The sequence below is a fragment of the Haliotis asinina genome, chromosome 6, assembly GCF_037392515.1.
Source record: "Haliotis asinina isolate JCU_RB_2024 chromosome 6, JCU_Hal_asi_v2, whole genome shotgun sequence".
NCBI classification, from domain to species: domain Eukaryota; kingdom Metazoa; phylum Mollusca; class Gastropoda; order Lepetellida; family Haliotidae; genus Haliotis; species Haliotis asinina.
This window is the reverse complement of record NC_090285.1, coordinates 50,221,800-50,246,367: the sequence shown is the minus strand read 5'-3', so window position 1 is coordinate 50,246,367 and position 24,568 is coordinate 50,221,800. Positions and strand designations below refer to the sequence as shown.

At 37.1% G+C, this 24,568-nt stretch overlaps 2 protein-coding genes across 4 annotated transcripts in view; one reads left to right on the top strand and one right to left on the bottom strand.

Annotated features, from left to right (window-relative positions):
* LOC137288088 (diacylglycerol lipase-alpha-like) overlaps positions 1 to 8,976 on the bottom strand; it is a 145,668-nt gene extending 136,692 nt beyond the window's left edge. For all 3 annotated transcript variants that reach the window (XM_067820464.1, XM_067820465.1, XM_067820466.1), the window contains exon 1: positions 8,712 to 8,976. In XM_067820464.1, coding sequence (XP_067676565.1) covers positions 8,712 to 8,806 — 95 coding nt within the window. In that variant the 5' untranslated portion in view covers positions 8,807 to 8,976. The remainder of the gene's footprint in view (positions 1 to 8,711) is intronic.
* Positions 8,977 to 9,049: 73 nt separating this feature from the next.
* Positions 9,050 to 24,169, top strand: LOC137286532 (exostosin-2-like). The gene is made up of 11 exons (XM_067818449.1): positions 9,050 to 9,169; positions 11,118 to 11,662; positions 12,422 to 12,628; positions 13,143 to 13,335; positions 14,212 to 14,351; positions 15,731 to 15,956; positions 16,286 to 16,469; positions 16,679 to 16,748; positions 17,295 to 17,391; positions 17,600 to 17,743; positions 18,364 to 24,169. The coding sequence occupies exons 2-11, from the start codon at positions 11,154 to 11,156 to the stop codon at positions 18,712 to 18,714; spliced, it is 2,121 nt and encodes a 706-aa protein (XP_067674550.1). The 5' UTR covers positions 9,050 to 9,169; positions 11,118 to 11,153; the 3' UTR covers positions 18,715 to 24,169.
* Positions 24,170 to 24,568: the final 399 nt, after the last annotated feature.

Genomic DNA, 24,568 nt, shown 5'->3' with positions numbered 1-24,568 from the left:
TGAGAAACATCATGACCATCGATTTACACAAAGGGACCAATCCCAATCACCCGATACTATTACTTAGTATTAGCCACCTTTTACGAAAAACACCAAGTTAGAGCTGATCATTCTGTTAGTCTCTGCTTACGGCATGCACAGGCTGCTGAAGACCTTTCCTGATACAAGTACTGCCCAGATTCCCCTGACCTGGCAGAGCGCTGGTGGTCTTTTGTTGCTGGAGACAATGTATGCTGATAGAGAGAGGAGAGAATTAGCATTAATCCCAGTCACAGCTGCAGACCTTCACTGAAGGAACTCCAGGTTCTGGATCCATAGGGATTCATGATTACTTCGGTCACCAGTTCAGACTTTGTACTGGTGCTCTTACATCGGTCTCACTTTAACTGTTTGCTCGAGTTTGTGATTAATTGTAACTTAAAATGTAATTCTCGTAAGTTTGAAACTTAACACTTTTCAACAGAAAATGTTTTAACCAATGAAAGGAGAGGAACCTTTCAAAATTTCCCATAAGACCACAGGACCTGTGATATTCCGGCTAGGGACAACAGAAAATAGGCTTCACACATTGTACTCGTGGGGAATCGAACCCTGATCTTCAGCATGACGAGCGAACGTTTTAACCTCTAGGTTACCCCACCACCCAAGTTAAAGATAATTACTGGTCCTGTCTGTACTTCACTGGTCCAAATTAACGTTTGTAGACTAAACTATCAATACAAAATTCACTGGCCACTAGGACCACAGCAAACATATCATTCAGTGGTCTTGTGATTATTTACTAGTCAGGGACCACAGGACCAACATAAATTTCACACACAGCAATGATGGATGCTGGACTTCTAAAAGAGTGATTAATTGCTGGCTTTGCCCCATCACGCAGAGGAGGATGGCTAAAAGTTCCTTAAGTGTGGATCAATCTTTTCATTATACATATGGACAAAAAAAAGAACTTCCAAAATGTTACTACAAGAAATCCACAAATACGAATCAATTCTTTCAGAATACATTTAGAAAAGAGCTGCCAAAATGTGCCTGCTTGACTTCCACAAGTGTGGATCACTCTTCTGACCATATATAAACTTAAGAATCACCAAGATGTACTTAAAGGATACCATCTTTACACAAAAAATATCATTCATTATCGGTATCTGTAGTCTACAATTCTCAAGACGTTCTTGATGGTTCTATTTTGCCACAAAACAGTGTTGAATAAAATAAAATAAAATGTAGACAAAATTCACATACGTTACTTCTTCAAACAGGACAAGCTACAGACTCAGATTTGCTAGAACTCTGGTCTAGCCTTTTCGACACAGATTTCTAAGGATGCTTTGTGAACAAATTACAGTATCCCATACTAAAGCCAATGTCATCAACCATGCTGAAACATCTGCAGCTACCAGCTGTTAAGAAATGATAGGATAAACCGATAGCTGTCCATATTCCTTTCACCTCCAGTCTAAACCTGCTTGTGAGCAGGTGGGCGAAGATATGAATAGATATGAAACAACAACAAATGTTGTTTGCTAATTCTAAAACTAATCTTAAAACTGTACTTACCTGATATTTGTCTTTAAATTAAGTAGATTTAGATACACATTGCTTTCCTTTGGAAACAATACATTAATAAATGTTGATGAAGAGAAATCAAGTCATTATATTTGACTTTGTGCCAGTATTTTTTATCACATCAGTGTTTACATTTCCAGAGTGACAAAAAATTGATACAGAAAATATTTCAATATTTATTCAGGTATTGCAAGAGATGAAAAATAGAAAAAATATGAAAGTGAAAGTAAAACTGTAACCAATCATTCTGTGTCAATCCAGACACATTTGTACTTCCAAATCCTGTTTGTCCTATGATTATATGAATTAGTTATTGAAGTACAATATAAATAAATTGGCCCTTGCTGCTTATCACCTGATATCAGGTAAATAATGAGTGTGATTTGATAGTGTACTGATCTATTTTCATATGTTTCACAGAGGCTGACGAGATGGTATAAATGTGTCATTGGAAACCAGAAGATAGAATTACAGTAACGTAAAACTTTATTTTTATCAGATCCAAAAGCTGCCATGATATCTTAAGCAAATGCTGTGATATTTTATATTCTATTCTTGTTTTTGCTTGTGTGATTTGTACATATTTTTACTGTGTATTTTGGATTTAATAATGTGATATTGTCTCTCACAAGTTGCTGAGCAACAGAACATAGTACATTTAATTTATATTTTATTGTATACATGTGATAATTCTATGTGTTTTTATGTAACTATGAGTGAGACATAAACAAAATCATCTGTCTCCCTGTCTGTTTACAAACATGTAAGAGATCTCATGCAAATGTGTAGACAAATATATTAAAAAACATACATACAAAAAACCCATAGCTAGGGTTTGCCATCGATATAGATTACAGATATAATTAGTCGTGAATATTGATCGATTACTGATAAATATAGGAGACATAAGGTTGAGCAAAAATGCAAAAATATCAGAAAGAAATCAATGCCACTTTATCTGATTGCTAAAGTGAATTCATTGGTATGTTTTCACTGCAAACAGACTATAATAAGAGTTTGAAAAGAGGTCAAAGTGTTGTGGTGACCTTGTAAATAAAGTCAAGGTTTAGATGGTGTCTTGGTAATCTCCTAATGTAGACTGTTACCAAATTAGAAGATATTGGGTGCAACAGTTCATGAGATACTGCATTAACATACATACAGACACTGCTGAATACATAGTCCTCCATTCCGTGTTGCTGACAGGGACAAAAACCTAATTTTATGTCTGCATAAATTAAAACAGTATTTCATAAAAGAGTTTATTTATGATATCATTAATGACATATTTTTTATATCAATAATGACTGGTAACTTTTAGTAAGGGCAATATTTCTGTTATCGATCTTTTTAGTCAGTCTAATATACTAAAAATGTTTTTACCAAATTCTCTGACGAAAAACAAAATTTTCATGCAAACGCCACTCAGTGAATTGAGACAAAAGTTCAAGAAACTATTCAAACAGAAAATTCAGACCAAGGCAAGTAATGACCAAGCAGAAGCTCGCTCCACTGTGCTATAATCATATTATCAACCACATCATCAACCACAAATGGACATCCGATTGCCTTATTGGTACCACTTCAATCATCTTGTTATCATATCCAGCGAAGTCATTACACCTTCACTGTAGTTCATCCCATTGGCCTTGTCATTATAGTGTTGTACATTAACCTCTCCTTGTGTAAACATACAATCACGTATATGCATATTAACTGATGAAGGGGCAAGAGATTGATGGAATATGTTACAAAAACATTATCATTAATGTAAGTGTTGTGTATTCTTCTTGTAAATACATGTCAAAGACATTATACAAACAACTTTCAGAAATAATGATACATACAACTTTACACTGACAGCAACTGCTTATTTAAAGCATAGTACAATGGTTCAGTGTTGATTTATAAACTCCACACTGAAACAATGTATAAGTAGTTACTCATTAAATATTAAATATATTATTTATACATATATATTATTGACCAAAATAGTATTCTATATCAATGACCAACCAACTTCTAGAATGCCAACCAAACAACTTTCAGGTCGTTCAGGATCTGAAAATTTCCACTCCAGTCAATCTGACGGGATAACCTGGTTCAACCTTTGCCTGCATTTGGAGCAGTTGTTACTGGAAACTGACTCTGTTTACCAACATACAGTTGTACATGTGAATCTATATCCTGGCCTCCTAACCAGTTTGCCTATCATAACAGTAAACACATTCTGCTTGGTTTCAACCAAAACGAATATACAAGATGTGTGGCAATTTATCAAGTACATCTTGAGAAACTTATTTCTTTGATTTCATTTTTATTTGACATTTTGCTGACCTTCATTAAAGAAAGTATGATGCTGTTTTCAAAGATTTATCCAATTTGTATAGCTGCAGAAATAAATACTTCATCTTTTCACAAGTATTGCTGTATGTTTATGCCAAAAGACAACAAGTCTCTTGTAGTCCCTGTATTCTTGCTTACTGGAAACAAATACGCCATGTGCTGCAAACATATGATTTATAACACTCAAACAAAGTTTAGTTACACCTGATTTTATGAATTATAACATAACAGCTCAACTTCAGTAACATCAAAGAAGCAAAGAATCACGTCTTTTGTAACTTCATACCGTACTGTATATATTTAAAGGACAGAGAGGGCCTAAATAATGTTATGCTCCGATTCCCTGATCGCCACTTGAATTCTGGTGCCAATTCTATTTTTCAAGCAGTATGAATACAATAAGCTTTCAGATACCATTGGTTTTTTTCCCAGCACTGATGGACATTGGTCATTCTGATAGATAATGTCGACATGATGGCTGGAAATAGTTTGCAGTCTACTTCTAAAAAAAATGAACAAAAAAAACACAATCACAACATTTATTTATTTAATATTATTTCATCATAAAAAACACAAAGATATAAAAGGCAACTGATCCAAGACCATTTAGTATATGTGCTCTTCTTTGAGTAAAAAGGACACCATTTTCATAAAGACATTTAGGGGGGATTTCAAAATCATATCTTCTTAAACCGAAGGAGCAAGGAACAACAAATATGGTATGTATCCAAAGTCAAGAAATAATGCTGTCCCAAGACATGCAGTGTGGATGAATAAATTATCACAATAAATCTGAAGCATGGATCAGAACAATTCCCAACCTTTCTTCTAGCAACAACCAGCTATGCTTTTCATTAATCTCAAGGTTTGATTTCAAACACAGCTCTGAAAGCATCAGTAACACCAAGGAATCATTTGGTAGACATTTTTAAAGTGAACAGGAAAATTACAAGGAAGGATCGTCATTGAAATTGCCCTTCAAACAGAAGAAAATTATACAATTCTGCAGCCAGAAATATCTGATGGACATGTAATTTACACCAAACAACAAATATACAGTTTCACAAGATGCAGAGTTGTACGGCATGGATACAGATAATGTTGCATCCCTTGGGATGTCCAATAGTATTCATTGCATCAAATTCTATACCAGAAATATGACATTATTACAAGGTTCCAGTAATTATGAAAACTTACGATTCAGTACTCTTAGCCATGTCATTTCTTCTATATCTCCATTTATGTTAGTCAAGAGAAAGTGCTTGTGACAGCTTGTGAGTGAGATTGGTTTTAGAAGCATTCTGAACAGTACTTTTGTCGGGCCTTAAAAATGTGGTTATGATTACCTGACTGACCCTTGACTTCTTAGGGGGGACCCTATTTTTGTAAATCAGTTTGAATAAAACAAGCTTTCATATGCAATTGTGTTTTCCTGGCATTAACGGGCATTGGTCATTCTGATAGAGTCAACATGATGGCTGCAAGCGTTGACTGAATAAATTACACATTAGTTAATTTGCTCTCCTAAAAAAAATGTTGAAAAAAAACTCTACCCTAAATTTCGAAGAACTGTAATCGGAACCACAGCATTTCTTTTATTTGGCCTTCTATCATGCAATAGGTTTCTGTAATGTTTACCACTCCGGCAAAATTACAGTATGACTTTGACATGCCAAGAATCATAAATGGCACATCAGGATCTACACTCACTATGATATATCCTGGGATGCCAAAGGGAAATAACTACACAGTGAACTGAAGTACCTAAGACAGCAAAGACCATCCATGGTCTGCTAATTACAGACAGGCACATACATCACCATGAGCCCATGAAAGAGGAAGGAAAGAATCAGCCATTCGTGTGAACAGTATACCTTCTACATCTTTCCAAATATGTGGACTATCATGTTTACTAGTTTGGGGTCAGGTTCTTGTAAAAAACGAGTTGATTTTCATATAGTATTGGTTAATCCTGCTAGGATGCTGGCATAACGGTTTAAAGAAAAAAGGATCATTACAGATATTACATCTGTCCATCACCATTGATCACAATGAGACCATACATCCCAGTACACTAGACTCCATGGCTGGTAGTAATAGTCCACATTTGTACAAGCAGTCACGCACTAAAACACATGCACAAATGCATCCATGTCAGTAGATAGTTGTAATTACCTTCTCATTAAACCTGTTCACCTTATTATGTAACCAGGAAACAAGTATATCTCTTACTGTACCGCATTACCCATTATCTGATTACCCAGAGTTGTGACTCAGCACCACTTAAGAAAGGCCGTCTGATATTGATCAGTTTGTTTTTTTAGCTACACATCTATCAATCCCAGGAAGAGGCAGAGATATAGAGGTATGAAATAAAGACCTCTTTCTGCCACTAAAGAAATTTTCACATATTAGAAATATATACATGAAGATGTGCTGATAAGGTGCTCAATCTAAATTAATCAATTTGGTGATTTGGCTGGAGCAGGTTCAGGCATTGCTAATCACAACTGCATCTACTTCAGTACTTTCTTGGATGCGCTAGTCATGTAGATTATTTGATGTACATGTCTCTTGTTTGTAGAGTTCAAATTTACAGCGTACCAGGCTACCCAACCCTCCATTGCCCTCCCATTCATACACTAAATGTGACTGAAGCTCCACCTTTATCCAGACATTAAAAAGTCAGAAGGAATGTTGTCATACATTAGCATATAGTAGCTTTACTGTCATCGCTATTATGCAGTATATTGTGCAACTAACCATGAGTCAAAGCACTCCTGGGATACCAGGTGCTTCTCAAAACCCACTCAACCTGAGAACATGAGTTGCTTGCCCCACCCCTTCCTGCTTCACATGTTTGACTTTGAACCTTATCACTTGTGACGTTATCACAAAACATGTTCATAATGAGTTGGTAACAATACTGAGATAGAGATAACAGGGTTTTCTTCACAGCAACTTGGTCTGCGTTTACCACAGCTTCAGATAACGTTTCAACATCAGGAGAATGTACTCCATATTTTATTTTTCAAAATAGCAGTCCTGTAAAACCTTCAGAATATATTTACAGTACTGAATGGAACTTAATAGCGCATCAGTAATCTTGTGTTTATTTTCATACATGCACCACAACATTGCTATGCTTGTGTCAACATGTCAGTAAACATAGAACAAGATAAATATGTCTGTAAATGATTCTCAAAAAGTACACCACTGCTATGGAGCGTATCTGCTAAGTTTTCTAAATTATTTCCTACCGTATTGCGCATATTTTCTATCCATACATACGCCGATACATCCTTTATCTGAGGCCCTGGTTTTCTATACGACATGGACCTTTAGGACATAAAAATCAATTCCTATCATGAAAACAATGTATTGTGAGATAAATCAAGTCATAGTCAAACCGTGCATCACATATACTACCCTATAGATGAATTGCTAAAGTTCTTCATCTGAAATAGATGGAACATCTCCCGACGACTATCAGGATAGGAAATCTGATGATGGTTACAAATACAAGAGTGCGATCTGACAAGGAAATGATACAGCATGTCATCAAATTCATTTTCCTGAAGAAGGATATTCCACTTCTTGTTGACCATTCAATGAAAAATAGTAAACACTACAGCAGTCCTCTTGCTTACACTATACCACTGTGAGCATCCTAATTCAAGTGATCCTGAACTTAAACAATGTTGTAGACAAATAAGAGCCACAATTGTAAACAACAAGGAAAACAATCAAACAAGTATTAAAGAAATGTCCTCCATGCGAATATGTTGTGTTCTATCACAAATGATTCAATTTCTTTCAAGTTTGTAGATTCATTCTCAATTATCTCTGAATTACATACAGCATATGTACACAGTGGCTATTCCGAAAAATCCCTGTGCACAAAACAAATGGATAATAACTACAAAAAATATCAGTAACATTTTAGAAACTGGCACTTAAGTCAACAATGGATAATGTTGTTATGATATAATATCATGCTGCAAAGTAAACACACACTGTAAACTTATAACAGATGAAAACAAATATTTATATATATCAATATAAAAAATCAAAATTGTTCAATACTATTTTATGCCAGGATATTGAACATTTCGCTCAAGAAATTAATTTACCAATAATTAAAAACAAAACATAAATAGCACCATGACTGAGCATCACATCAAATATACATCCAACTCACAAATTATGGTGATCAGTGAACTGTAATAAACCACTAATTGCTGTAAGCTGTTGTTTCACTTAGATAATTAATTGCTAAATTACAGATGAATGTGCTTGAATGTAAACTTGGATGAAGAGAAATGTGAAATTTAACTCTATAGTTACTAACACATGTTATTTGAAACTGAATATTCATTTTTAATATCACTTTAATCAGAGACCATATAATCTATTATATGGTCTCTACTTTAATTTATTTCTTTGAAAAAAAACCTGAAAGCATAAACACACACTATTGATCCATTTATATATAATTTAACACAAACTTTCCGATATTATAAAATAAACTAGCCAAAATTTGAGCAGACTGTTAGAGAATTGAGGGAAAATTATTTTAACTCAGCCCATTTCAAAGAAACATAGGCTTATGAATAGGATTGCTACTACCGTAAATGGACTAATTTTCTTTGGTCCTGAAAACGTTGTTAAATGAGATACAGGCTTATCTAATATTTTATCTGCAGCAAAAGAAACACCTGTGACAAGCAGTGTTCAGAGTTCAGTGAATTCAGTGAAATAATTGATCTATACTAACGAGACAGTGTCCTTACCAAGCTGCGTGCAAAACCAGGAGAAAAACGGCTGGCACCACCAAATCGTCAGAGCCAACGGACCAACGCCGGCGGAACACCACAATGCCTGGCATTTTGCAACACACAACGCGCCAGGTAATTTGTATATCAAAATTTCTCCATTTTCGTGGTATTTTCCCTGTAACGAATATCTACTAGGTGGCTCAACCCATTGCACAGTACATATCCAAATGCGATCACTGTTTTTTTCGCCTGCTTCGAGCGATGTTGACAGCCGAAGCTCATGAAGTTGGATTCGCGTAAGATGTAGTAAGCAGTGATCTGATTGGTCGAGCGGCGTCATTCGCCGCGAACCTGCTACGGGAACCGGAAATGGTCAGTTCTGAGACGAGTTTGACATAAACAGAGGAAATTCCATAAAGTATCCCCACTCAGCCATGTAATTTAGTGATTACCCTTTCATTTCGGCATTAAAGGTATGTTTTGGATACACTATCGTCTTAGGTTTGCTCGTTATTGGAAACATTGTTGAAATCTGACTGAATGTTTAGGTAACCAGGTTCGGTGCCACATTGGCAGAATTTACCAAAATAATACGTCATATAACGATGCCAACTGTTGGATCATTAACCCTGTTTTGAATAGAGCATACTGTTTTTATTTTGTAATCGCCCTTGATCGTTTTTGTTTAGTTAACTTAGCTGAGGGGCATATCGTTAATTGAGCTTTGGTTAGTGCCGTAAACTCTGATAGAGTGCGAACTAACACTGTACAAGTGACATTTCCTTTTCTATTTCCGATAATGTTGTGCGCGTGACTGTATGACAAACGCGATCTCATATTTTAGGAATATTCATTTAAGAGAACAAGTGGTAAGTACACCCACATATTGCTGCACAGCAGTTTGTTGCACCCGTGTGTCAGTTTGATGGAATAGTAATTCGCTATTGAGGGAACATTTTAGTTACATGTATAATGTTACATGTAGACAAACTGGAAGAAACATATCCCAATGAATCAATTTCAAGATCACATTTTGAAATACTTTTTCCAGTAGATTATTGGGGCTGGTTTTTCTCCAATGTTTTGGTACCTATCTGTCTCATTATTGATAGGATGTTTCTCCAAACAAGCTGACTTAAGTTGCTGAATGTGTTTAATGCCAGTGGTCCTAAATAGTAAAACAATTACTTGGTAGTAACAATTACTTCAGATTTTGTATATGAGACATTAAGACCTTTGTCCATATAGTACATCTTCAGTGTCTATAAAAACAGAATGCATAGGTTCTAAAAACCATTAGTTCAATATCCAGTTCATCCAATATTCAGCATGTGTATAGAAGAGCTGCAGAAGTGATTGCAGTAACATTGTGAGACCATTCTTGCCTGTGTAAAACTAATTGAATAACAATAATCAGTTTCATTTGACCCTGGCTTATACATGCTGTAACTGAATTCAGTGATGCTTCAACACAGATTGTCTTTATGTCTCCACAAAGACATGACATCATGACATATTATTTGGTATCATTTTTTTAGGGATTCATTATGTACAGTTTTTAAATCTTCTCCAGTTTCTGATGCATATAACATGATTTTGAGGTAGGTTTGATACCGTTACACTCACAACTTGAACAGGCTTTTTCACATGTTGTAGATTCTGGCTTTAAATTGTTGTCACTCTATATTTCCTCAATGTTACAGGTGTGATTTCTTGGTTGCAGGCTTGAAATAATCATCATTCATATGCTTGACAAACCTTTGAATAATGATTGCTGCTGCATTCAAACATCAATGCCAGTACTTGTAACTTGTAACTTATAGAAATAGTCACCTGTTAACTGAATCCGTGAAATTTAACGTATTTTTCAAGGTTGATAGAATTTGGATGTTTTGACAACGTAAAGGACTTGCACACCAGTTCCATTTTGTTTTCATAGGTGAAATGATTGATCATTGATGTTTACAATAGTATTGTTATGATTCATTCACATATTTGGCAAATTGGACCTTTATGAATTCAGTTCCTTATTTGCAATCATGAATATAAAACATTTTTTATTTTTTTAAATGGAGTTTATATTCTTGAACATATGTGTTATTTGACTTGCAGTATATGCAGTATGGAATATTTCCAAGCCAGGCAGGATAATTGTCCACAAATTTCTATATTTAGTTTCATAGTAATCTGGTCACTGATCATTCAGACACTGTAAATACTGAGCATAGAAAAATGTCATAAATAATACAACTGCTGACCTGTTATTGTATTTGTTATCCCAACATTCATGATAGTTTCCCAATATTTGTGACATGTATCTGCCTTAAAATGAACTTTTTGCAGCTCAAGTCTTCAATTTGCAAGCAGTAATCCAACAGTTTGAACTAAGTTTCAACTTTCATGAGTCTCTTTTCATTTCAGACAACAGTATTAGAAATCAAAACATCGAGTACCAGCATGTGGAACCGCAGACGCCCTAAACTTCAATTTCTCATCAGTCACATGTTCTTGCTGTGTTCATGTGTTCTATTTGCACTGTCCATGGTAGCGTTTTTGTTCCTTTGGCCGTCTACAAGCTCTAAAGACAGATCTCTAAACAGAATAACTCGGAGCTTAGAAACCAACGAGGTAGTTCAGATTGCATCTACAGACACAATCAACACCCCAGACAGAGAAACATCATGTACATTTCACACTTGCTTGGAAGTTTATCATTGTGGCTATAACGATGACAATAAAATTACGGTGTACATATACCCTATAAAGAGATATGAAGATGAAAATGGCAAAGAGCTAACGGTTCCAAGGTCTAAAGAATTCGAGGAAATATTACAAGCTGTTGCAGACAGCCCCTACTATACTGATGATCCAGAAACAGCTTGTTTATTCATCCCTTCCATTGATCTTCTCAATCAGAACAATCTACGATTAGCTGATGTAAACCGAGTTCTAGCATCATTGCCACAGTAAGTACATAATTGAGTGTTTCTGTGACATTTTTTTATTGGATCGGCATAATTTATTTTTCTGGAATAATGCATCCTATATTAAAGGTTTGATACAGATAATATCCTTTGTGAGTCCCATAGACATTATTTTGCTTCAATTTTAAAAAGGGAGGTCAATTTATCAGTTTGACACATTTAACTGGATGTCATTATTGTCAAACTGGTCATTCATTCATGTCATGATATACATTCATGTAAATTCTGTCTGTGCCATTGATTTGGAAATTGGAAAATTCTAATGTTGTAATTCCTTTTAAGTATTTTGTTGAGCTAAGTAGTTCCTTATCTGTCTGTATGATGATAAGGCCAGGCGGCGGCCAAGTTAGGCAGAGTTATGTCCCTTAGTTTGTGAGATCATAGTTTTGATTGGGTCATATGAAATGTGATTCCAGATTTGACAGAACTATAAAAATACCTGCATATAGATTTGCCAAATGTGCTGGGGTAGGGGTAGGGGTGGTGCAGCTCCAGTATGTCAAATATCATGCTGATATATTCTGTAATAATTTCATCATCATGATAATGCCATAGAAATCAGACCAAGTGGAAAATTAGTCAGGACAAATTACTTTCTTAAAGTCACTTGCCCTGTGGCAAACGGCCCCCTCAGGGGTACCATATGTGAAGCCCATTTCTTGTGTCCCTTAGATATTGCAGGAATCTGAAAAAAACCCAACTCACTTACTCACTGCTCAGTCATTCCTGTCTACTGTTTAGCTGGCAAGACGGCTCCAACCATCTCCTGTTCAACATGCTGGCAGGCAGTTCTCCGAACTTCCACACAGTACTGGAACTAGCTACAGGGCGGGCCATCCTGGCAGGAAGTGGCTTCTCAACTTGGTCTTACAGGAGGACCTTCGACATCTCCATACCCGTGTACAATCCCCTCATTTCACACATAGATCTCCCACAGAAATCTTACTTGTGAGTATAGTGCAGATGCGAGTAGCATTAGACACACTCATCCCAGGTTCAGGGTGAGAAGTGATCTCCGTGCCCATGCTGTCATACGAGTCACCTTTGTGGATCAGATGATCAGTCCTGTCATGTGGCATGATTGCCTCTGTAAAACTTAACACTGCTCATTGCATGAATCGCTGATCTGTCTGGTCATAAGCCATTTACATGTTTGTCATTTATAGACAGAATTTTGATGATTTGGTTTAAAGCAACTAAAAACTTGTCACTGTGGCTGAGAGGGCTAGGCATCTGACTTTGTGTGCTGGCGATTGGGCGCCTGACTCTGAAGGGGCAGGTTTGAGTCCTGGATGGGACTCAACCAAAAAAGTACTAGAATTTGTACTTTACCAGGAAAGTGTAATCCCAAATATGACATCTGTTACATTTGACCACTTTCAAAATGGCATTGTGTTATCATAACGAAGAAACTATATGATTTGATGATCCAGTAATTATACATGTCATGTAATGTTTTTAGAGAGGAAAGAAAGTGGCTGATTGTATCGTCTCAGAGTGGCCTCCATAGTGAATATCGGGACGTCCTAGACAAGTTGGTTTTGGAGGACAAACGGGTGTTGGTCTTAGACCGTTGTCGGGACGACATTTACACCTGGAATGTCACGAAGCGCTGCACCAGCAACTCTAACTATGACTATCCTCAAGTGTTACAGGTGGGGATAGTAGACTACAGACAACTACCTGCAGCATTATGCTATCAGTAGACTAATGTGCTTGTATTGATCTCAAACATGTTTGAATAGCTCCCTGCTGATGTAATTTTAATTCCTTAATCCACATAGTTACGAACTTTCTTCATCTTTTCAGACAAGCAGATTGCACTGTGGTATTCTCTTTAATTGACATGATAGTCTCACTAAGCTGTTCTGAATACAATAATGAATGCTTTTCACTCAAGTTATATATATGAAGGGCACTGGGGTAGCCTTGTGGTTAAAGCGTTTACTCGTCACGCTGAGGAACAGGGTTCGATTCTCCACTTGGAGTCAATTTGTGAAGCCCATTTCTGGGGTCCCCTGCCATGATATTGCTAAAAGTGGCATAAAACCATACTCTCTCTCTCTTTCTCCTTTTTTTTTTTTCTTTTTTTTTTGTGTATGTGCGGGAGAGGGAGAGAGAGAGAGACACACACACACACACACAGACATAAGAACCCAACATCAATCTCATATCATCTTAAATGGGTTGAACAAGAGTCATCAGGAGATGGCATATCCCTGTTAGGTGCAATTCAGAAACCACAATTACTATAAAAGTATCAGCTATGTGTGTTAAGATGGTATACAGTCCAGTGTTACAGTCAAAGTGGGAGATAGAATGGCTCAGTTCATCCATTTACTTTCTTGCTTAGAAAGCACAGGTTGATTGCCATCATTGGTGCAACATGTGAAGCCCATTTCAAGTGACCTCCGCCATGATAGAGCTTGAATATTGCTAAGAATGGTATATAACCCCCTTTCTCTTGAACACTAATGAAAGGGATCTGGACTTGCCCAGTATATTAAAAATGATGGATTGGTTGTGTGCAGGATGCCACATTCTGTGTGGTGTTACGAGGAGCTCGACTAGGGCAGCCAGTTCTCAGTGATGCACTGCGTTCCGGCTGTATCCCCATCATCATCGCCGACGGCTACATCCTTCCCTTCTCCGAGGTGCTCGACTGGACACGGTAATTGCAAGCGAGATCCTTTCCTTCTTCATTAAATACAAAGGCTTCCATATTGGCAGCTGTGTAATAGTTACTATGAAAATGTTCTTCAGTATAAAGAGTGTGACCTTTCTTGTAATCTTGAACCGCTCATAAAAAGTTTCAGTGTTTTTGAGTTTGAGAAGTTGAAGTCTTTAATCAGTACTTTAGGATCAGAAAAGCTGACAAACGCTCTAGTAGAGTAGGAACCAGAGCCCAAAGTTGTCTTGAGCTGGATCAGGGCCTTCTTTCACAAAGCACTAAGGTGATCATAAGTCACTAAGGTAACCTTAGTGCAGTGTTAGAGAATGGGAGTTAAGGTTAACCTCAGTAAAGGTTGCTTCATGAAAGGAGACCCTGTCAAGCAGTACAGAGCCGCACATAGAAAAGTCAAATCAACAACCATTGTTACCATTCTATCCCCAGTTTGTTGCACTGTTGTGACATCTATGCTAGGACCCGATGTTGTCCCGTGTATAAATAATGATTTGAGACTTTTTATCATGCTTTAATCACAGGTTCTAACTTTGGCCCCTATGAACATGATGCTTAATCTTTTTTGTTTGTACTTTAATGCCACAGTATGCTCAGCAATATTCTAGCTATATAGTAGCAGTCTGTAAATAATCAAGTCTGGATCAGATAATCCAGTGATCAAAGCTGTTGGGATATGATGACATGGCAACAGAGTCAGTGAGTCTGACCATGTCTCCACTTGCAATTAACATGGGTTGCTGAAGTTCAGTTATGTCCCAGATCTTCACAGGGTTAATGCTTTTTCGTATGGGACATCAAGGATCAGATGCAGTTTGTTGATCAAGTTGGTTCGTTGCTTGTCCTTTAAGGTCATTGTTCATGTTGCAACATCATAAAACAAAACATTGAATTCTGTCATATGGTAGCAGTGTTTTCTTATAAAACCTCGAACCCTGGTTTGATTTCCCATCTCAGAGCCCATTTCTTTGAGTGAGTATGTCTGTGAGTATGCAGTAATGTACTGATAGAGCAAAACCATCTCCTCATTCAAGGGAACAGTTTTGTAGGGATGAAATGGTATACCATGGTTGTAACATAACTTCAGCATTTTCCTTCCTAATGCAATAAAAAAAATTGGTATTTTCAGTTTTTGTACTGTTCTAAGTAGTCATAAAATGACAGCTTTGTTCATTCAAAATAACAAGGTAATGGGGTAACTCCTGTCCATCTAATTAAACAATGTAAAGTTTGCCTCTTTTCTGCATTTTATACCACCATACGTATCATACCTTCGTAAGAGTGTACCATTTCACACCTACAGTTTTGCTGTTTTCTTGATGCCCTCTATGTCCCTATGAAAGAGCATCTTTGTCAATGTCTCACAGAATTGGCATCACAGTGAGAGAGGATGACATCGATGGTCTCCTGAACATCGTCAAAGCATACAGTGTCGATCGCGTGTACGAGATGAGACAGCAGGTTAAGTTCGTTTGGGACAACTACTTCAGCTCCATGAAGGCCATCACCATGACAACCCTGGAGATCATCAACGCACGCATCTTCCCGTATGCCAGTCGCAGCTATGAGTCATGGAATGACATTCCCAACAAGGTGAGTGAGTGAACAAGGATCGAAGCCGTGACTGGAGAGATGAGAAAGAATAAATACATGTATGATGTAGTGAATATTCATGATAATAATAATAATAGTCCTTTTGTCATGTGCATTTTTCCACCCATGATGATTGCTTGAAGCACCCATATAATCTGATTATCATTACCCTGGAAAACACAAGCTGACAGAAGGTCACATTGCCTATCAAACCAGGTACCTATATTCATTATATATGATGTTTTGCAGTTCAATAACATATTGACAAATATGCTCCATTTACAAGCCTTATTTGCTGGCTTAGTACTTATCTCCCAATTTTGTTCCAGGAGGCGATCAACAACCCACTGTTTCTCCCCCTCACCCCCTCCAAGGCCCAGGGCTTCACAGCTGTCATCCTCACCTACGACCGACTTGAGTCACTCTTCCAGGTCATCAAGCAGGTTGCCAAGGTGCCCAGTTTGGCCAAGGTCGTCGTTGTCTGGAACAATCAGAATAAAGCCCCTCCTCCAAGTAAGTCTCTGATGAACTGATGAATCTATGGGTTTAAGTGTGAAGGGTTGCTTTCTGTAACCCTTTACACTCAAGATGTTGAAAAAATTGTTTCATGTTTTAGTTGGAGATGCATGAACATGATTACTTGTGGCAAATTTTGCACATAGCTGAAATTCAAAGGTTTGGGTGAATCATTAAAAACACACCTTCTTTTTGTTTGGTTTCAGTGTCATCATGGCCATACATCGGCAAACCTGTGAAAGTTGTCCAGACTAAGAAGAACAAACTGAGCAACAGGTTGGGGAACCAGTGATCTATCCTAGTGACTTTCAGAGGTTAAACTGGATCTGTTCTTGCAGTGTCTACAATAGAATGTTGTTAGAATATTGCATTGAAAACTTAAAAGACAACACCAACAGTATATATCTGCATCAAGTAGTGTTTGGATGTGTGGATGTTGGAAACATGCATGATTTTGGGCTTTTCTTCACATTAACTGATATGTCTTAATATTTTAAGATATATTGGCAACTGTTATAACTGTTATAACTGTGGCAATGGTTTTAAATGTGGTATCTCAGTAGGACATACCCACACGGACAACCACTCTCACATGCTTGCTTATGCATGAGCAATGTATCATTAAGATCCATTTCTTCACTCGTAAAGGATGATAGTGCCCAATTTCTTCCAGATCCAGGTCAGTGTGAGATATAGTAGGATAATCACTAACTGTTGCAAATAATAACCTCTGTTCTAGAGGAGGTGGAAGGAAATTAGCTGGGACTGTCAGATACTCCCGTGGTTGATCCCCTTGTGTTCATCTGTTAACTTTTTTCACAGGTTCTTCCCCTATGATGAGATTGAGACGGAGTGTATCCTGGCCTTGGATGATGACATCATCATGTTGACAGCCGATGAACTGGAGTTTGGTTATGAGGTAATGTCTTCATGCCATTTCCTGTTGGTATGTGCAAGTGTAGGATATTCATGGATGATTTTTTGATTTAGATCAAGGGGAGACAATTTTGCCATTTTTGAGATAATTATGCCCTTTACTTCATCAAATAGAAACATCTTCAAAATGAAATACTGTAAATTGGCTGAGTTTTCATTTTATGAATAATTGACATGTGATGTTTCTCTAGGTATGGAGGGAGTTCCCTGATCGTCTTGTGGGCTTCCCATCTCGGCTCCACTTGTGGGACAACAGCACACACAAGTGGAAGTACGAGTCTGAGTGGACCAACGCCATCTCCATGGTGCTCACCGGCGCTGCCTTCTATCACAAGGTACTGCTATTGTTACTTCTACTACTGCTACTCCTTCTACTGTGGTGGGGTAGCCTAGTCGTTTAAGTTTACTACTACTGTTACTGCTGCTGCACCATGTCACATGTTTTCAACATTATTTTGGCATGTATTGTGCATATTGGAGCATATGCACTCACTTTTGCTTTTATTAAAGTAATGACCTACTGTCCTTTACAGCTTGATAATTGAAACCTTGAGGCAAACAGCTTCCAAACAGATAACACTTGCCATATATGCAGAGTAAACAATTGCTCCTTACATCAAACACTGTCACACTTAGTGTTGTTGGTATTTACCAAACTGGTTTTCAAATTCAAACTCATAGTTGTCTATAGGGTATTTTTAACTTTCAACATTCAAACCTTTTACTGTAATATTGTAATCTAAATGTGTACTTTTGGGGGGAATAAATCATATGGTAACTTCCCTGAGGGATCAGTTAACATCATTGAGAGAAATACATTATGTTTTTTGAGAGTGATGTGTAACAATGTGCCTTTAATGAGTAGTGACATAATCAACAAGTCTATGATCAAGCCGATGTTGTTGACATTGGTGTCATTCCCTGACTGACTTACCTCCTTCTCCTCCTCCTTCAGTACTTCAGCTACCTGTACACCTACTCCATGCCGGGCAACATGAAGGTGTGGGTGGACGAACACATGAACTGCGAGGACATCGCCATCAACTTCCTCATCACCAACATCACCGGCAAGGCACCCATGAAGGTGACGCCCAGGAAGAAGTTCAAGTGTCCGCAGTGCGTCAACAACGAGATGTTGTCGGCCGATCTGACTCACATGGTTGAGAGGTCAGAGTGTATCAACCAGTTTACCAGCATCTACCAATCAATGCCGCTCAAGAGCGTCGAGTTCCGGGCAGACCCTGTGTTGTACAGAGACAACTTCCCAAGCGTGATGAAGAGGTTTAACAACATAGGGAGCTTATGATTGGGGAGTGTATACGGAGTGTATATCACCCATGGTGTCCATAGTGCTGAGAAGGTTAACAATATTGGGAAATTATTATTATCATGGGAATGTATAGATGGCTTCATTATATATCAAGTGCTGATAAATTGCAACATTATTGGTTTGTGACTGGATAATTTTAGAGGGTTGAAGCATAAAAGTGTTGTCATTGTGCTAAGGCATCAGGTTAAGACAACCATTTGTTCAAAACATGTGAAAATGCAGATTTCTACCAAAATTGATATAAACCGAACAGCAAAAGAAACACGACCAATTACATATTGGTACATCAACAGACTCAGTGCCAGGATGAAGTTTAATCCTGAAGTGTGTGATTTTCAAATGTTCTTTAGAACATCCATTTGAACACAAGCTGTTTGCCATTGTTAGTAATCTTTGATCTGGGTATTACACTATGCTTGGTATATCACAAGGCTGCAATACCTACATGTCATTATGTAATTGTCAAATACTCCATTCTACTTCAAAAGTTGAAAAAAACAAAACATTTTGAAACCAAAATCAAATCATCAGAAGGATAACCATAACTGGACTGAAATGCTTCATCTTTACTCTCTTACGGTATTCTGCACAATCGTAAGTCTGTATATATGTCTGTGTTGGAATGATTGTATGTTTGTGTCACTGTAAATATGTTTGTGTGATTGTAAGTTTGTATGATCGAATGCTTGTATGATTTTCTCTCTGATTTTATAGCATGAATAAGAATTGTTTTATGTCATCAAAATTTTATATTTTTCCATGCATTTTTAGTATAGTACACGTTAACAATGTTAAAACACCTGTAAATGTTATATTTGCTCTGCCCTGGATTAACAAAGGGAGTTCTCCCAGGAGTGCAACTGTGACCAGATACCAGGTGTGTTGATTTACATAGTATTGCAGCCCAAACTTGTCATATTCCTCAGCAAGCCACGGTGTTTATGTATCACGTTTTGTCGAACATACATAGTTATGGTGATGTTGAAGGGACCTTTGTAAATACTTCAAGTTATCTCGAGGATCGCATCTCTTCCCACAAAGGTTACTCGAGTCATATCTTCCCGTGTAACCCATGTTCTAATACATTCTAATGCGTTCTAAACATTTCCCCATTCTGTAAAATCCGCCAACGGCCAAACATCTCAACATGAAGTATCTCCCTTTTTTCTTTCCACTCAGGAAATTCGTTACATCAGCATGGATCCAGTATGACTGCTGCCATGGAGTTAGCGCAGTTTCGGTATTTGATTTATAACTGAAAATCAGAAACTACCAATAGACGATGGGGCCACAAATATCCCTCATCTGCCAATGACTTATGTTGATGTGACATACATGACATTTAATTGCTAGCTTGTCCGTTGTCAACAACGGCAATGGAGATGCCACTGATCCACCATTACATGACTTGAGTTATGTCTACAAAAAACTATTTCCGTGTCGCGTTGGGGAAGAGGTTCTAGTTTTCCCAAAGCATATGGAAATTACTGAGTCCTTGAGAATCATCACTTTTGAAACACCATTGCTGATTGCACAGCTGAGTCTGTTTGCAACCAGTCACAAAACCTGAACACTCGCACTCGCCCTATTAGAACAGAAGTTATGTGGAAAGATATGACTTGAGTAACCTCTGAGGGAAGAGAAGGGAGGATATATTGAAAACTACAAAATTATGACTAAATAAGGTATATACAGGAACTAAACTTTTACTTCTATACACCCATGAGTTCATTACATCAAACCTTGATACAATGATGTCTATGTTAAAAATCATTTATCTCTTTGATATGTCTTGTTTTATTGTCTGTGTTCACAATTAAGCATGAAAGTCTCAGGGTCTTTGTCATAACTAAAATGTTAAAAGTGAGATTCACAGGGTCTGAAATCAAACTCCATAAAGGCTTGAAGGACCCTGGGCCCTGCTTAATTTTGGTCACTGCTTTGAAGATGTTAGTTAATAGTGACAGGACTTGAATCTCCATATCTTATCTGTGATATCATGTTACTACTAGTAGACTTGATTCATAATGGACGTCTCATATATCTCACTGCAGGTCTTCAGTTATGTTTGAGTCAGAGAATTTAAAGGAGTGTAATCCCCAAAATGGCCATGGGCCAAAATCAAAATTTATAAAACTTAGTGTTTATTTCCATGTTAGGCCAGAACAAATTTATTTTGTGTTTTAAGGATTTTTATCATCAGAAAACCTAAAGACAGAAAGGAAAAATATCAAAATGAAAATCTCTAGTCAAAGCAAAACCCACATGAGTTTCATGTTAACTCTTGTGGTTTTTTTATATCAACTAAAAATAAGTTGAGTGAGTTTAGGTTTCACAACAGTATTCACATGTATCTCATTAACATTAAGGTTTTATTTTTTGAGTGGGAAAATTTTTTTTTTTCTTTTTCTTTAAATTGGTAAAACAAGACATAAAATTGGTCCAGCTTTAGCATCTTTAGCAAAGTTATGATGATCAGCATTGGATACATAGGTAGCCATTATTAGAATCTAGGGTAGGCATAAAATTAACTGTCACATATTTTTGTGAAATGAGAGTGATCCAAACGGTTTGCTTTGCTTGCCTTGTATGAATGGCTTTCGCCTATACTGCTGACTTCACATGGTGATCTTCTGTAGCACTATACCTAATAGTCTCAGAATTCTTCCCCAGTTTATTGTCCAACGTCAGCGGCATACATCATTGTGTTAGTACACTTTATATATGTTATAAATGTAGCACTCGACGGAATACTAGCCATTCAGGAGTAGGTAGCCACCCTGATTTCAAGGGCAAGTACCGCACATTTATGGTTAGTGTTCATACCCCACTTTAATGATTAGGGCACATACCACACTTTCTGATTAGGGCATATACGACACTTTAATGTTAAGGTTTAGGTTTTAAGGGTAAACAGTATATGCATGAATAGGTGCCAAATATGTTAAGAATGAGGGGTAGCGTAGCCTTGTGGTTAAAGTGTTTGCTCGCCATGTCTAAGTCTTGGGTTCAATTCCCCACATGTGTACAAAATATGAAGCATACTTATGGTTTTACCCCCTTGTGATACTGCTGCTATAAAGTTGCAGTTAATCATCACAGTGCCAAAGTAATCCTCTCAGATTAAATAGTTGATGAAAAGTGTTTGTGATACTGCTAGATAGTCACCTGCAGTAATCATTTCATTAATAACTGGTGAAGATTTAGTTTGAAAAGTATGTTCTAATAAACAAACTCAAAATCATCTAATCCTTTGAAATACTTTAGACAAGAGGTGACTAATGGGATCAGATGGCCAGGCTTGCTGTCTTGGTTGACATATGTCATCGGTTCCCAAATGCATAGATCAATGCTCATGTTGATCACTGGATTGTCTGACTCAGGCTCGATTATTTACAGACCGCCGCAATATAGGTGGCTGAGTGTGGCGTAAAACTAAACTCACTCACTACAAAACTTTACCTTTGCTACACCACTGCCATGATCCTATGTTTCAGCTGTCATCTTAAGCATTCTTAGATTTTCATTAGAGGTTCTCTTCACTGTCAGCTTACCTAAATTAATTTTGTGGATAAAAGTTTCCCTCAATCCTTGATCAACAAATCAAACTGCTTCTTTATATAGTGAGTATTTTTATGATTCATGTTTGATTGAATGTTTGAATCTCTGACCTTGATGTTTCCAAATTTATCAAAATTCTATTCTGTCCCCAGACTGAAACAGTTGTAAGAAGAGTGATTACCAAACAAGTGGTCACATGAAGATTTACAAATAGTTGTAAATAGTTTTATTTCCTGCCGAGAACCCTTATGCCTTCAGTATGTTTAAGTATTAATACCAAAGAGACTTCCAGTGTAATATCTCTATGCCCTTGTATCTAGTCCCTGACGTGTAGAAAATAGTGTTAGTAGCATAGTCACATACAATCATCAAAAGTACTGTTACAGTGCAGGTATCGCCCATACAACAGCATAATTAGTTGACAAATACATAATATACTATGTTCAGATGCAACGATATGTCTCTGGAACCTTTTCAGAAGCATGAACAGGATTTAGAAAAGCTGATGAATGCTTGGAATATTTTAAAGTTTGAAAAGATTGTCATGAAAGTGCCAGAAATACCATATTCTACTGGAATAATGACTAATGTTGACAACGACCAAAGTGTGTGATAGAATGAGAGAATGAGATTTAGTTAGGTAGACCAGTAGGGAACTGTTTAAATGTCCCGAATCAAAACTAGATGTTAGTCCACAAGTAGATGTTGGTCTGGTAATTATTGGTATTTTAGGACTACAAGTAGCTTTAACACAGGTGTCCACATTAATCTTCTTTTGGTGTAGTCAGTCTGTTTACCTGTACAGTACTACTACAAGATTTAATACAGTCATTTACATCAGACTTTTTCTGATTTGTCTCCAGTAGAAATGAGGTTATAGTTAATGACGTCAGCAAGGGAACCATTGTAACAGAGGATGTCATGTTTGAATGGAAATATATTTACAGGTTTCTCCATCTATGCACTCGGTTTAGGAGAATTTTGAAATTGATTCCCTGAAGATACCATGTGGAATTCATGTTTAACAAATTCAAGATTTGATTTGATTGATTATGCACTGTGTTATCATTATGCAAGGGACAGCAGTAGACTGTTAGTGAACATTGTTAAAATGTTGTATCACATGGAGAGACATTACAACAAGTCCATTGGGGACCATATTTATTGAAGTTTCAGGTACCTTCAGTGTTAATGAAATGTGAAACCTTTCAGGGGGTATTACTGTATGACATCTTTACTTGGGCTTTCTTCTTTTATTTCTTGGATTTTTATTTCTGGCATGGGATTTTTATCTCAACTTCTCACTACTCGGTTAATACCAGTTGATAAGTTTACAGGGGTGGAGGTGTAGCCAAATGATTAAAGCTTCACTCGTCATGCTGAAGACCCAGGTTTGATTCCCTACATGGGTGCAATGTTTGAAGCCCACTTCTGGTATCCCCTGACTTGATATTGCTGGCATATAGCTGAAAGCAGAGGAAATTAAAACTCACCCATCATTTCACAAGATTATCTAGACATAAGTGAAAATACATGTCACTGTGAGTGAACCATAAATTATACAAGGATGGAATTCTGTTTTTGACAATTTTATTTACAGTTGAATGCTTTCTGATTTATGGTATGCAAAATAGAGAAATCTCACAGAACTATTCATGTTTCATAAGGACATGGTGTTTCAGGAGGACATGTTCGATTAATCCTGACTGGCAAAAGCCAGGTTTGAGAATGTTACCACACCTCGGACATGCTTGTTACCACTTATAGTTATATGGCATGTATGATGTTCATATTGCATACCATACATTGTTATGTATAATATTTATGTATATTTACAGCTGATATCATTAAATGATGATGATAAGCCAAACTGTGTCAATTTGTAACTCTTGTGAAAACCAATGGTGGAAAACGGATCCAAGTATCATAACGTGATGGATCATTGGTCCCAGAGTGATCTCCCCTAGTTCGCGGATCTCTTTGTATACTTGCAGTAATGTAACTCTGCCTTATGTGAAGAGTTGTAAATGTTATGTTATTTTAAATGGTATAGTATTTGATCATACCTACTATCATGAAATGCAGTGACAAAATCCATATCTGGTGACAGGAGACTAACCACACTACCTACATGGGGTGTGTTAACATAGACAAACTGTAGCCCAAACTGGGCTCAGTAACAGAGAAAAATCACAGCATGTATACAGGAAGACTGGTCATTTTCTCTCTGCTGCGCAACGCTATTTGCGCTACAGTGTCAGCGTTGTAA